Source organism: Malaclemys terrapin, chromosome 6 (genome assembly GCF_027887155.1).
Source record: "Malaclemys terrapin pileata isolate rMalTer1 chromosome 6, rMalTer1.hap1, whole genome shotgun sequence".
Lineage (NCBI taxonomy): Eukaryota > Metazoa > Chordata > Testudines > Emydidae > Malaclemys > Malaclemys terrapin.
The window spans coordinates 84,018,908-84,033,258 of record NC_071510.1 but is presented as its reverse complement, the minus strand read 5'-3'; the positions used below and the strand labels follow the sequence as shown (position 1 = coordinate 84,033,258).

At 44.1% G+C, this 14,351-nt stretch overlaps 2 protein-coding genes across 3 annotated transcripts in view; one reads left to right on the top strand and one right to left on the bottom strand.

Moving 5' to 3' along the window:
• DHFR (dihydrofolate reductase) overlaps window positions 1-1,773 on the bottom strand; it is a 29,801-nt gene extending 28,028 nt beyond the window's left edge. Inside the window, exons 1-2 of one of the 2 annotated variants that reach the window (XM_054033061.1) lie at window positions 1,550-1,773; window positions 908-957 (exon numbers count right to left, since the gene is read on the bottom strand). In XM_054033061.1, coding sequence (XP_053889036.1) covers window positions 908-957; window positions 1,550-1,635 — 136 coding nt within the window. In that variant the 5' untranslated portion in view covers window positions 1,636-1,773. Of the gene's footprint in view, window positions 1-907; window positions 958-1,339; window positions 1,520-1,549 lie in introns of those variants that run through there. The other variant, XM_054033062.1, reaches the window with a different exon arrangement.
• A 158-nt stretch (window positions 1,774-1,931) lies between these two features.
• Window positions 1,932-14,351, top strand: part of MSH3 (mutS homolog 3) — a 200,506-nt gene continuing 188,086 nt past the window's right edge. Inside the window, exons 1-3 of the mRNA XM_054032575.1 lie at window positions 1,932-2,107; window positions 9,179-9,302; window positions 13,111-13,334. Coding sequence (XP_053888550.1) covers window positions 1,976-2,107; window positions 9,179-9,302; window positions 13,111-13,334 — 480 coding nt within the window. The 5' untranslated portion in view covers window positions 1,932-1,975. The remainder of the gene's footprint in view (window positions 2,108-9,178; window positions 9,303-13,110; window positions 13,335-14,351) is intronic.

Here is a 14,351-nt window from a genome sequence, read left to right as displayed (position 1 = left end):
GGCTAGGGACACCATCCCTGCCCGTCCATTGGAATAGGTGTGTCATCTATCTCCCCTCCACAATTAGGGAATCCCACAGCCACAAAGCCATTCACTATTTCATGCACATTGCCAAGAGTCACAGTCCTTCATAGCAGGATGCCGTCAATAGCTCTGCGTTAACGCAGCCCCAATGGTCAACTTTCCAACTCCAAACTGATTTGCGACTGACCAATAGCAGTCTGGAGTTGCCAACTTCCACACAGCAATTGCCACGAACTTCTCCACCAAGAGGGCGGCTCTCATTTTGGTGTCCTTGCGCCACACACAGTTCCTGGAAGGTGGCTTTCTGCATCCCAAAGTTCTGCAGCCACTGCTCTTCATGCCAGACCTGCATAAATGATGCAATCCCCCCACTCAGTGCTGGTTTCCCCAAGCCCAAAAGCAACAGTCCCCCGTTTTGATTTAGAGAAAATAAAGCAAACTTTTTCAGAATATAAAGTGTTACAGTCTGCAATAAACTAAATAGTTCCAATTCTACTTTTATTAACAGGTAGGTAAAAGCAAGATGAAAACTACCTATTTCTATAGCTTAATTATGCTTTGTAATTTGCAAATTATTAGAATTTCACTCTGCCCGTCAAATTACATTCTCAGAAAAACCCATTATGAAAATTTATCTCAATAAAGCATATGCACTAAGTAGACAGGCATACTTAATTGTTAAGTATACTTGGTTCAATGTAAGACACAGAGTAGACATGATCAGTGTAAACAGTAATATGAAAAGATACAAGTATTAATTTATTTTATACTAAAATAATAAAGGCAATACAGACAGGAAAGTTACTAATTTTTTCAATTTAGTGACATCACAGAAACTAATTTTAATAAGTAGAAGCATAAAAAGTGAAAACACAAACATTACCTTCTACAGTGGTTGTTGTGGTCATTCTCTGAAAATACTTAAACTCATTCCTATCAATAGAACAAGAAAAAAAAAATCACAATGTAGGTTTACTCAGAAAAATGTGTTTGGATTTCTTTTGTTGATAATAAAAATAGAATTTAAGTGAATTTTAAATAAATGTAAGCAAGTTTATTGCCCCTGAGGTGCCATGCTGAAGTCCTCGATTCATCTAGGATGCATTATGACAGATGCATAGAAAGCAACAGTGGAAGGCAGCGTATAGCCATGCCTGAATCCTGACCTTTGCGACCCAAGTCCCGGGGCAGTGAGTAATCCAGCGCCGTGCCTCGAACCCGCCCACTGTTGGGAACGAGCCTGAGACCCATCACGCTCGTTTCCTGGAGGAGACGCCGCAGCCCACCAGCTGGCCCCTGTCCCGCTGCTACTAACCTGTCTGGTTTCAGACACCCATGGGCGAAAGGCCCCACGCAGTCCCGCCGAGCCGCCTCTGTCCTGTCTCGCGGCGCCGACAGCCCCTCCCCGCAGACTGCACATCCCGCACGCCACGCTCCCTTTAGAGGCACCCGACCCCTGGGCACGGACGGCACCGCGTGCTAGGACTGCGGTCCGTTTGCGCAGCTCTCGCCCGGGTCGCACTACCTGAGTGGGGGCCAAGGGAGGTCTCCGTTCTTCCCGATGCCCATGTTCTGGCACACGGCGGCTATGCAGTTTAAGGGGCGGACCATGGCGCTTCCTTTCTGCTGTCACCTCCCGTCTGTTCAGCCTCCCGCTTCGTGCAGACTTTGGCATTAGCGCGCCACAGTCCAGCTCGGAGCGCTGAACATGCGCAGAGCGACACAGGCCTGCCGTGCTTGCCTTTTGGGGAGAAGGGGAAGGACAGCACGCCGCTCCTGCAAAGCGTCACGTGACCGGACATCACCAATCACCTCTCTCTCCAGAGCCCCACCCCGGCAACAGTTCAACCTCTTTTCCTTCTAACTCCGCCCTTTTCCAACCTGCACGTGGTGCCGTGATTGCGTCACTGTTGTGTTCGGCGGCGCGCTGCTGGTTCCTGCGTTCCCAACCATGCCGCGGGGGCGAGAGCCCCGCGGTCCCGGACAGTCGGTGCTGAGTAAATTCTTCCGGCCGGTGGGGTCCCTGCGCGTGGCCGGGTCCTCAGCGGGCTCCGAGGCGCTCCAGGCTGCGGCTCCGCACACGGTGCGCGGGGACGGGGCGCAGTGGCAGCCGGCGTGACGGGTGTAGGGAGAGGGACCGCTGGGCCGGGCGGGTGTGGGGCAGCAGCCACGGGGCGGTTTTTTTTTTAACGCCCTGTGACCCTGGGTCGGTGCGTGGCCACACATACTGCAATAAACAAACCCCTGCCAGCGCCACGGCGGGCCCTGACCTACCGGGCGTCTCTCGGGGCCTCGGAGCCCCTCATGCCACCTCCACTTAACTGCTGTGGTGCCTGGGTAATTGGTGTTATAATGCTGGGCTAGCTCCCTCATCCGTCCCGCCAGCAACACCACTACCAGGGCAGTATGGCTGAAGAGTCCCCGGTTGTGGTGATTTGCTGTCTTGTCTACACTGTAATGCTTCTGATGATGATATTCTTAAGGACTAATCTACACTAAGCAACAGAGAGTCCTGTGGCACCTTTAAGACTAACAGATGTATTGGAGCATAAGCTTTCGTGGGTGAATGCCCACTTCGTCGGATCTACACTAGAAATTAGAATCGTGACAGCGGCACAGCTGTACTGATGTAGCAGTGCTGCTAGCGCAGATGCTCTATTCTGATAGGAGAGAGCTCTCCTGTTGGTATAATTACTCCACTTCCTTGAGTGGCAGTTGGTATGTCAGTGGGAGAGCTTCTCCCGCCAGCATAGCACTGTCCACAATGATGACTAGGCCAGTGTAAGTTACGTTGCTCAGGGGAGTGGCTTTTCCACACCAAAGTAAGCCCTTAGTTGATGGGTGAGTGCTCTCCTGTCAGCTTAATAACTCCTGTTTCTGTGAGAGGTGGTAGCTATGTTGGTGGCAGAAGCTGTCCTGTGGACAAGCACTGTCTATACTGGTGTTTAGGTGAGTATCATTTATGTTGCTCAGGGGGTGGATTATTCATAACCATGAGTGACATAAGTTATACTGAAGTAATTTGTAATGTAGACATAGCCTGAATTAAACTTCATTGTGAACTCATCACATACAATATTTACTTGGTAAGTGCTAAGCAGGCAAAACTTTGTTTCTTCTGTGTATATGATTATCTAGGGCAGAGAGAGTAGTAACATCTCACTCTCTTCTCCCTAATTCAAATCTAGATAATGTAAGGTTTGACAGAGAACTCAAAATAGCCAGGAAATGCAGTTAAGCAGAAAGTCTACATTTATCTCCATTTGCTTGTGCGCTGAGATATTGCAAACACACATAACACTGAAGTGTAAGATGAACTCAAGCTTCTAGGAAACCCATGTCATTTGTTTGCTTATATTTAGTTTGTATAAAGCTGAAAACTGAAAGGAACTAAATTTAAAATCAGCTTTTCCAAATTATGCAAATCTCTCAGCCTAGGCACAATATCTTTTTTACCAAGCTCTGTATCATGGTGATTAATGATAATTTAAAAAATCGATTAAGAAAAAATATTTGCCCTGATTTAGTGGGTGTTCAGGATTTGATAAGGTTGCTTTAAGTTTATTTTCTGAGAGTTATCCTATGTAAAACTCAAGATTCTTTGAAGCGGTTACTGCATATTCCCACTCCGTGGGTTGCACCCCCCTACTCCAGTTCCTCTAAGCTTTGGAAGCTTTTTGGAAAGCAATGCTTTTTTGGGCCCACACAAGTACTATCTTTGCAGCAGCTGATATTTGCAGCTGAGTTTATAAAAGAACTGTATGACCCCAAGTGCCTAATTTTTTTTTCCCTTTCCAGAGTCAGGTGAGCATATAAGACACTTTTGTGTCTGGAGTGATTTTAGAGTCTTTTTAAAAAAAAAAAAATTCCCAAATTTTATTAACTGTATTATAGATAGTAAGTGTTAAGTAGTTTGCTCAACTGCACAACTATGTTTCTATTCTTGACCCACTGTCCTGGAAAATTTCTGGTCATTGTTGATCAGACCTCTAAAGACACAGGTAAGAAAGGAAGATTTAAGTGATGAGCATTTTGCCCTTCCATGTATTTGGAGGCAGGAATTATTGTTTTTCCCTTCCCATTCCTCTGTTTGCTGCTCATTTTGGAGGACCTTTGTATTGTAAACTTACATCAACAAACAGCACTGATTCAGTGCCTTCCTTAATGAGGAGACCTTTCAAACTCAGTATCTGGAAATAACATCTGAAGAGCTGTCTATTCCTGTGAAGGGACAGAGCGGGCTGTTTTCAGCTTGAAGGCAAATCAGGAATGACCCCGACACCCAACTCAGTGCCAGATAGAATGGGGTCAGTGGCTTACTGGCAATGACAATTGAGACTTGTGGTTCTGGAACTTTACTAATAGCGAGGGAGGTTTAGGATTTTAAGAAACCACCAGATCAGGTCCTTTTATCATTGTTGGAAAGAAAGTTAATGTAAATTGATGTTGCTCAAGCATTACTCTTGGGAGACTTCTGAGCCTAAAATATTGCATATTTTATTTTTCAAAAGAACACAATAGAATCATGGCAGTTTCAATTGTTTTGCTCATTTATTTCAAAATACCTGTCCACAGGAATGTCTGTAACAATACAGACAACAAAAGAAGATTCAGAAAATGTTTTCTGACAAATAGATTCCTTACTAGGCATATTAATACATTACTTTGAGTATCAGAGGCATAGCCGTGTTAGTCTGTATCTGTAAAAGCAACAAAGAGTCCTGTGGCACCTTATAGACTAACAGACATATTGGAGCATAAGCTTTTGTGGGTGAATACCCACTTCGTCAGACGCATTATTACTTTGAGTAATAATTTATTTAAACTACAGTACAGACCCTCAGCCCCCCTGCTCCCCCATCCCCATGTGTCCTTGTATCCCTGCCCCAGTCTGTCCCTCCCACTAGCCCTTCTGAACCCCAGTCTGATTCCCCAGCAGCCCCACATGCCCCGCTCTGTCCCCTTCTCCCCTGTGCCTCCTAACATGTTGAGTTCCTCACAGCACCCTCCTCCTCCCTATTGGCTACTGACTGCTATGGCTGCCCTCTGTTCTGGTGCAACAGCAGCCCCTGGTGGGTAAAAGGCGTAGATGCAGCACTTCTTCAGCAGAATATATCTTCTGCAGAGAAAAAAACAATCTGCGGGAGTCATGAATTCTGCATGTGCACAGTGGTGCAGAATTCCCTCAGGAATAAAGCATGGGTCTGACGTATTTGTATGCAGATATCTCTCTCTCTCTCTCAGGAGCCTTCATTTCTTCCAATATCATCAGACCTTCTCTCTCAAGTCTTGTCTTCTAATCTAGAATCACTTTACCTTGCAGCATGGAGTATGATGTGGCATGCTCTATAGATGTCTAGGAGATTTCTGCTGCAGTCTAGAAAAACATTTACACTACTCATCAGGGGAAAAAGTTTTCTTTGTGGGCAGTTGGTGTTCCATGCCCATATAATGTATTTTAGAGTCTTCATTGTTTTTTAGTCTTTGAGCTTCCTTATCTGTCAGAGTGTTTTCAGTGTTATCTCAACATATCTGCCAGTCAGCTTTTCTACTCTTTTTAGTCTTCTCACCCTCAAAAGATTCTTGAAAGGTGTGGTTATCAGTTTCCTAGCAATCAGACATCTTGTTCTACAATGAACATCAATCTGCTGCTGCCGTGATGATATACTCACCTTTTGAGCCTTTTTGTCACTAAAGATAGGATTTTTTTTTAAATCAGAGTTACATCTGGGAGAAGAGCGAGTGAGTTGCACGTTTTAATAGGTGGTCCTTCTTTAACTTTGTTTTGAAGAGACAAAATTGTCTTGTGTTCTCATCCTAAATTTAAATACAAAATAATATCCAAGTTCAGACCACTAACCTTATGGTTAATTCCTCCTTGGGGAATGTAATCTAAAGAGGGCTTTTTATTTAGATAATTCTAAGAGATTTAGAAGGCTGTGTAAAGGGAATGCCATTTCTACTTCTGTTTAAGTGGATTAGGCTATCCCATTTAGACATGTTATGCATTAGCTAAGGTGTCCGAGTGAGTTCAGAGAGCCTCAGGGACTGTCAGGGCTAAGACAACATTTATGCCTCCATAATGTTTCCACTGTAAAAAATGTGTAGGGCTGCTATCTTGTGTGGTGTACACATTTACATGACTATACTCTCTTTACATGACATCTAGAACTGATGTTTACTTTGGGAAGGCAGTTTTACAACCTTTTTAATTAGATCCCCATAACCCATTTTAGCACTGTGTTGTTTGCTAGATTCCCACAGATTTCTGCTCAATGAAGAAACAGTGTTACAGTATTTTGAAAGTGTTGCTTCTGCTATCAGCCTACTGTCCCCTTTCCTTGGATTTCCTTGCTTGTAGGACTGAAATTTAGCACGTAGAAGTAGGCAACTGAGGCCACATGGCCATGATATAACCTTTGGCTAGAACAATTCAGAAGATGGTGCTCATGCAGCCTCACTGGGCAATACTTTTTAGAAAATTCTAGAAGCTCAGCTCTGTAGGGAGGTAAGGGGCACATCCCATACAGACAATGCTTTCAGAGAGCCATAGATATCATGGCAAGTGACTTTTTTTATAGCAGACCTTGAACTGGGTGCAGGATTAGATTAAGTTTTGACTTCCTCAGTGACATACCATCTGTTTTAAACTGTCGTGTAAAATGTTACCACTGTTGGAAGTGCCAAAAGAGACCCTCATACATGCTTTTATACATATCTGGAACTGTAGAATGAAATATGCACATGTGTTGTATATTACAAGAAATAGTCAAATATAAAGAAATAACGGAAACCGGTATACACATACAGTCTTTATCAGTCAGAATATTATATGGATGAAGATGTTATAATATTCTGATCAATTTACTGACCATAGAAAGTTAAAGCTAATCGTTTTGTCTGATTACATCGTTTAAGAATCAGCAGTCAAAAATACTTTTTAAAGGAAAAAACCCCAGAAATCATACTAAAATAGACCATGGTAGTAAGCCTTTTAAAGGTTTCAGATCTGTCTTCATATATTTGGCGAGTTCTCAAAGTCAAGTCTCCACCAACAAAAAAAAATGTTACTCATATTTGAAACATATATTAATATGAGTACATTGGAAAAATCTCATTGGTATGAGTAGCAACAAATAGTTAAAATCCTTTTTGATAAATTAACATTGAAATATGTATTCATCACACTTTCTATGTACAAAGTGCTATGGATACAGAAAAGATAATTTTGTAAGTGGATTAGTTATGGATGGAAGATGCTGGATGGATAGTCCTGGTAACTAAAATCTTCTCTCTCCTGACGGCAGATGCAACATTACCCAAACCAATATCCCTCAATCCTGTTCAGTTTACGTGCACTATTAATTCTTGTCCTCTCTACCAAAGAGCAAATAAACATACCACTTGTGCGGAGGTTCATAATGTGGATATCTATCAACTGTGAGCTTTGAGGGGATCAAGAACTTTACCTTTTTATCTGCTTGTAAAGTGTTAAGATCACTATGGCATTAGGAGGCCTCAGTGGCCTAAATTAGTCTCCAATGAGCTCCCTGTAAGCCTGAGGGCGTCTGTGCAGACCTCATTGCAGGGTGAAGGCCCAAGTCATTTCAGGTAGGGCAGTGAAAAGTTTTCTAATGGTAATGTTGGTCACAAAGGGTCAGAACCTAGTTCCATTAAAGTCAAAGGATGTTGCACCAGTTATTCTATTGGGATAAGGATTTTGTCTAACATGTAGACATAGTCGAGCCAGTGACCTGGAGACTGGAGCTATGTTGCAATAATACCTTGTTCTGTCTACTGTCTGTAGAATACACTAGTTACTCCTTGAGGAATTCTGTGCCAAAAAATTAAAATTTCTGCAACAAAATTTAAAAATTCTGTGCCCAGTACTTTCAAATTCTGCATATTTTTTTTGTTGAAATAACACAATGTAATCACACCAGTTTCAATTATTTTTGGTCATTATTTCATAATACCTGTCAGCAAGTATGTCTGTAACAATAAAGACAACAAAAAAAGATTCAGGAAATGTTTTTTAACAAATAGATTCCTCACTAGGCTAATACAGAACTCTGAGTAATAATTAATTTAAACTACAATACAGAACCGTATTTCCTGCACCCTGCAGAAGCAGTGCAAAAACTTGGGGGAGTCAGGGGTAACGGAGGAGCTGAGGGAGATCGAAGTAATTGCTGGGAAGGAGCCTGGGAGTGAACTTGGAGGGTTGTTGGGTATGGGTAGGAAAACTATGGAACAGGTTTTTTGGGGAGAGGGGGCAGGGAGGGATAGTTAGGGAGCTTCCCCCATGCAGACCCTGGCTGACCCTTAGCCTCTCCCATTCAGTCAGGTACGTCTGCTCCTGTCCTCATGTGCTCCTCCACCCCCACTCAGACACCCCTGCCCCCCCACCCCATGTGTCCTTGTACACCCTGTTCACATGTGTCCCACTCAGACACCCACTCCCCCATCCCCATGTGGGTCTGCACTCCCTCCCCTGTTCCTGTGTGTCTCTGTGATCTCACTCAGCCATCCCCCTTCTCCCATGTGGCCTGCACCTCCCTTCCCCCTGTGGCTCTGCACCTCCACTCCCAATCAGCCTCTGCCCCAATCTGTCTTCCCCCACAAGCCTGTATGAACCCATCTGTGACCCCCTAGCCCCTGTCTCCTGACCTGGCCCGACAGGCACTGTGAAGAAGGCAGTTTTTTTCTTTTCCGTAGCTGGCCAGGAGCTGCTGCTCTGTTCTAGCACCACAGCACCCTCTGGTGGGCAAAAGGCAAAACTGCAGCAACTTTCTGACCAGCTTTTTTCTGTGTAAAAAATTAAAATTATGTGCGGCTCATTCATTATGTGCACATGCAGTGGCACGGAATTCCCCCGAGATTAACTAATTTTTTAATCTGTTTGGAAGAAATCTAGCCAATTATAAAAATCATTGTATACATACATATACAATTAGCTAATATGTAAATTGTTATGTATGTAAATGTTAATAGTAAAATAGCAAAGAATTCTAAGTGTTATGTAGAAAATTAAATTGGTGTTTTTACTTTATTGTGCAGAGATAAAGTTTGTTCTTTGGGTGTCTATTTTTCATTCTTCCAGCATATGACAAGGGAAGAAAATAAACTAACTTTTAAAAAATTAATATTTTAGACTTCTAAGTCTGGCAGAAATAAGAGAAGAGCTGTTGAAAACAATGAACCTAGTAAAAAGAGGACAAAACCAGTACAAACTAATAGAAAGGAAGGCCATGATGCAGTGAAGATTCTTGACGTTGGTGAGTTCATTGTAAACAAAAACTTGCAGGCACTGAAACTGAGTAAAAGTTATTAAATGTCAAAAGATAAAATACATTGTCATATAGTTTAGGACAGGGGTCTCAAGCACGCGGCCCGCGGGGTGATTTTCTGTGGCCCGCGAGCCCCTCGCAGCCCCCTTACCCTCCCCCAGTGTTTACCAGAGCAGCTCTGGCTGGACGCGCACTGGGAGCAGGGCATGCTCCCTGCCTGCCCTGCCCTGCCCAGCTCCGGGAAGAGGCTGGAACGTGGGGAAGAGGGGGGGCGGAGGAGCTGTGTGTGGCTGTTGCTTCAGGCAGCACCCCCAGCAGCTCCAACTGGCCGGGAACAGGGAACCGTGGCCAATGGGAGCTGCTGGCGGCGGTGCCTCAAGCAACAGAAACACACAGCCCCTCCGCCCCCGCCTTTCCCACGTTCCAGCCTCTTGCGGGGGCAGGGCAGGTAGGCAGGCAGGGAGCCTGCCCTGCCCCCAGTACGCGCAGGGCCAGATACTGCCCCCCAAATCCCTCCTGTAGCTGAACCCCCTGCACCCTGACCCCCTGCTTCACCCCGCACTCCTCCTGCATCCTCTTGCACCCCAACCCCCTGCTCTGAGCCCCCTGCTGCACCCTGACTCCTTGCTGAATCCCTCACCCCTCCTGCACCCCACACCCTAACTCCCTGCCCTGAGCCCCCACCACACCCCACACCCCTCCGGCACCCCCTGGGGACAGGGAGGGCGCAGAGTTGGGGTGGGGATTTCGGGGAAGGGGTTGGAATGGGGGCAGGGAAGGGGTGGGAAGATGCAGGGCAGGGGTGGGGCCTCATGGAAGGGGTGGAGTGGGGGCGGGGCCGAGGGCGGCAGGGGAGGGAGGTGTCAGTAATGCGGTCCTCAGGCCAATGTACTAGTCCTCATGTGCGTGCACCTCATGGTCATTTGAGTTTGAGACCCCTGGCTTAGGAACTGGCTTTTGAATTCAATGTATATATTTTAAAGTGCCATTAGTTGTTGAGAAATCATAGCTGCTAATTATGTTGAAACTAATTTAAGAAAAAAGTTGTGTTCTCTTTCTACACCAAGCATTTAACTAACAAATTAATGTTGGTAAAAAAACAAGGCCGTTTCATTAACGCCATTAAAGATTTTGAGGAAAGAATCCTTTTCAAAATAGAAAGGGGCTGTATTGATGTGGAACAGCACTTTTATAGAGCTTGAAAGTACATCAGAAATAAGAGTGAAAAAATGTCGAGACGTACTATCAACTTGAAATATAGTGTGTTTAAAAAATAAGTAGCTAAAGTAGTTTCAGATGGTACACTGGCCTCAGATCCCCTACTGATTTTGTAGCTTTGCAATTACTTTGCTCTATTAAAAATAAAATAAAAGCATTTTTTTGCCTTCTGTGTGAGATACACACAAACAGGGGAAGCTAAGGCCCAGATCCAAAAAGGTATTTAGGCACCCAAAACCTAGATTTAGGCACTTTTACAATCCACAAAACCCCCACTCAGCTGCCACCTAATCCTATAGAAGCCTAAACTCGGTCAGCGTCTACATTTTTGCTGTAAAAGTTCCCTAGATGCCTATGTTTCTGCTTGTGGGCTTGTGCACTGCTGCCCATTCTAGGCAATGTGATTCTCATATCAGGGGAGGATAGATATTCCTGCAGAGCATGGTCCAGTAGGTGTGCTCTGAGTATGTGTACTTGACTGGGCCCCATTCAAAAATCCAGATGGAGGAGGAGCATCCCAGATAACCAGGGGTGAAAGTAACTTAAAGGACTTACCGGTACGCCAGAGTCCTGAGCAGGGGGCGTGGCCTCAACCGGAAGAGGCAGGGCCTTTAATTCAAGATTTAAAGGCCCAGGGGCTCCGGCTACTGCAGCGGAGCTCCGGGCCCTTTAAATCGCCAACAGAGCCCTGCCGCCACTACCCTGGGGCTCTGGCAGTGGGTCTCGGGCAGCGCTTTAAAGGGCCCGGGGCTCCCCGTAGCTGCCGGAGCCCCTGGCCCTTTAAATTGCCAGCCTGGGGAAGCCGTGGTCCGACACGGCGTACTGGCTCTTACTGGTACACCGTACTGGCTTACTTTCACCACTGCATATAACTTAGCTCACTGGTTAGAGCATTCGGATACAATTCCTTTCTCTGTCTGAGGGGGAGAGAGGATTTGAACGGGCATCTCCCACCTCTCAGGAGAATTCCCTAACCGCTGTGCTATAGGAGACTCCTGTCAGAGTATTCTTCAGTCTCCTCTGTTGCAGCTGTTCCTCTTTCGATAAGTGTGTGACTGAGAATGCTTTTGTAGCCCTGTGGTTAGGGCATTCATGTGGGAGGTGGGAGATCCAGTCTCTTGGCTCCAAAGACTATTGTGTCCTGGCAGCCTGTACACCCCCTTTCTTTGGCATCTCCCTTAGGTGGCTCCCCACCTAATATGTTGGTTTTTGTGGATCTCTTTCTTAGGTGCCTGTCTCTCCCCATTCATTGTCTAAGGAGGCTAGGCACCTAGCTCAGGCTTTGTGATTGCTTTGTTGTTCCACTGATTTTCTAGATGCCTGAATGTTAGTCTCTTTGTGGACCTGGACCTCCCAGATTATACAGGGGAAATAGTGAAGCTGATTATACACAAAGTTCTGTTGCATTCACAAAATAAGCAAACTGGAAATTTTTTTCTCTCTAATGTCTTTCAAGACATTATCTAAGGCCTGGTTGACACTAAAAAGTTAAGTCGACCCAGATACATCATTCAGGGGTGTGAAAAAGACACATTCCTGTGTGATGTAGTTAAGCCAGCCCAATCCCTGTTGTAGACCGCGCTAGGTCAGTGGAAAAATTCTTCTGTTGACCTAGCTACAGCCTCTCTGGGAGGTGGATTACCTACGCTGATGTGCTACAGCAGCACTAAGGCTATTTCTGCACTTAAAACGCTACAGTGGCACAAATGCAGCTGTGCTGCTGTAGCACTTCATTGTAGACACTCACTACAGCTGCAGGAGGGGTTCTCCTGTCACTGTAGTTAATCCACCTTCCAGAGAGGCAAGTAACTAGGCTGATGGAAGACTTCTTCCATTGATCTAGAGCTGTCCACACTGGGGTTAGGTTGGCATAGCTACATCTCTCACAAATATAGATTTTTTTACACCCCTGAAAGACATAGCTATACCCATGTAAGCTTTTAGTGTAGACCAGCCCTCAGGTAGGTGTTAATTGTAGCAAGAGTAGATTAAAAATTGTCAGAAGTGTGATTTTTAAGTTAACCCTGTTTCTTTATGTAGCTATGTAAATATTAGTTGTTTTAGACTGATTATGGTTTAATGTTAATGTGAATGTAATCTTTACTACAGTTACACAAATAGTTACTCTTTTATTATTCTAGTTATTTAGATGAATATTTATGCTAGATTAATGAGGTTGGGTAAGATATTGAGTGCCTTCTTTTGTAATGCAGCACACTGCCTGGTACCCTTTAATTGCCCACTCCAGACCATTTGCGCAGAACAATCTACTCCAGACCCTTTACACAGAACAATCTACTCCCAGTTGTCCACTTCATTTCAAGTGACTGCCTGCAACATGCATTACTCCTTTTGCTTAACCACCTGTCCCAATTAATATTTAGCACAGACACTATCCATCCTTCCCCAGACCTGAAGAAGAGCTCTGTGTAGCTCAAAAGCTTTTATCTTCCACCAACAGAAGTTATAAAAGATATTATCTATCTTGTCTTTCTCATCTTTGATGTCAATCTCATTGAAATCTTAATTGTAAGGTAATTTGCTAATACATTTTCCTTGCGTATTTTTACTAATGAAGAAGAGCCTAAGAAATGTGCCAGGCCCTGCATATGTGTGAAAACATTAAACAAACTGAGAGAATTCTGCAGTGATTCAAAGCACCCATGTAACAGAGTCCAGGTGGATACTTTACGAGGGAGTCAATCTGTGCACTTGAAAAAATGTCCGACTTTTGTGGAAGGAACCCTGGAAATAAATAGTGCTCTTCATTGTCAGGACACAGGTTCTCAGATCAGTGAGAAGGTATGTTCCAGGAATCATTGAATTATAGTGCAGTTTGGAGTGCTTTTTATGTTTAAAATACAGGCTTTGTTATTGGGTTTTTCTTAAGTGTGACAGAATGCAACATGAAATTATGCAGTACTGTACCAATGATAGAATCTGACATTCATATTCTAACATTTTACTGAACTCTTAACACAGTAAGCAAAACAGCGCTTGATAGTCTTCAGTGACATTCTTAAACAGTGCAACTGAAGTTTTAATAAAAAGAATGAGGAGTACTTGTGGCACCTTAGAGACTTTCAAATTTAGTTCTTTTTGCTGATACAGACTAACACGGTTGCCACTCTGAAGTTTTAATGAAATTTGTTTTAAATAAGAAATGTTTAAAGATTAGAATATAGAAAATGGTGGTAACAGCCTGTACTTTGGAGGTTGGTGAGATTATTTGCATTCACATACACATCCTTTCCAATGTGACTTCCAGCTGAGTTCTTGTTCAGTTCAGGTGTTATAATAAGGATTGCAAGAATTCTCATAATTTCCACACATAGAAACTAGTACAAAATTATTACTGGAATGTAACGTATCCCAGCGGGATTCAAGGTTGTTATAATACTCTATAATGTTCCCCAATGGGGAAGATTGGTTAGACCAGAACGTATTTTGGAGATAGGCTTATATTGAAAAAACTTCGGAATGATATCTGCACAGTAACCAAATAGTTGAATATAGGGTCCCTGTGCTCTCAAAACAGGCAATAATAGGAGTACTTGCTAAGTATTTGAGCCCTGGTCCTGCAATCTAATTGAAGTAGGAGAACCTTGTATCAGCCTGGTGCCTCGTTGATTTCCATTGGCCTCCATATGGGCACAAGAATCTCTTGCGTGGATCAGATTGTGGGATTGGGGATTTAGAGGCCAAGGCACATAACGGCTTGTTTGATGTGCTGCTTTTCATGGATTGGCTGGTTATTGTTCAGCAGAGGAGAGCTTTTCTTCCTGCACTTCTGTATTATCTTCCATACTTATTTTGCCC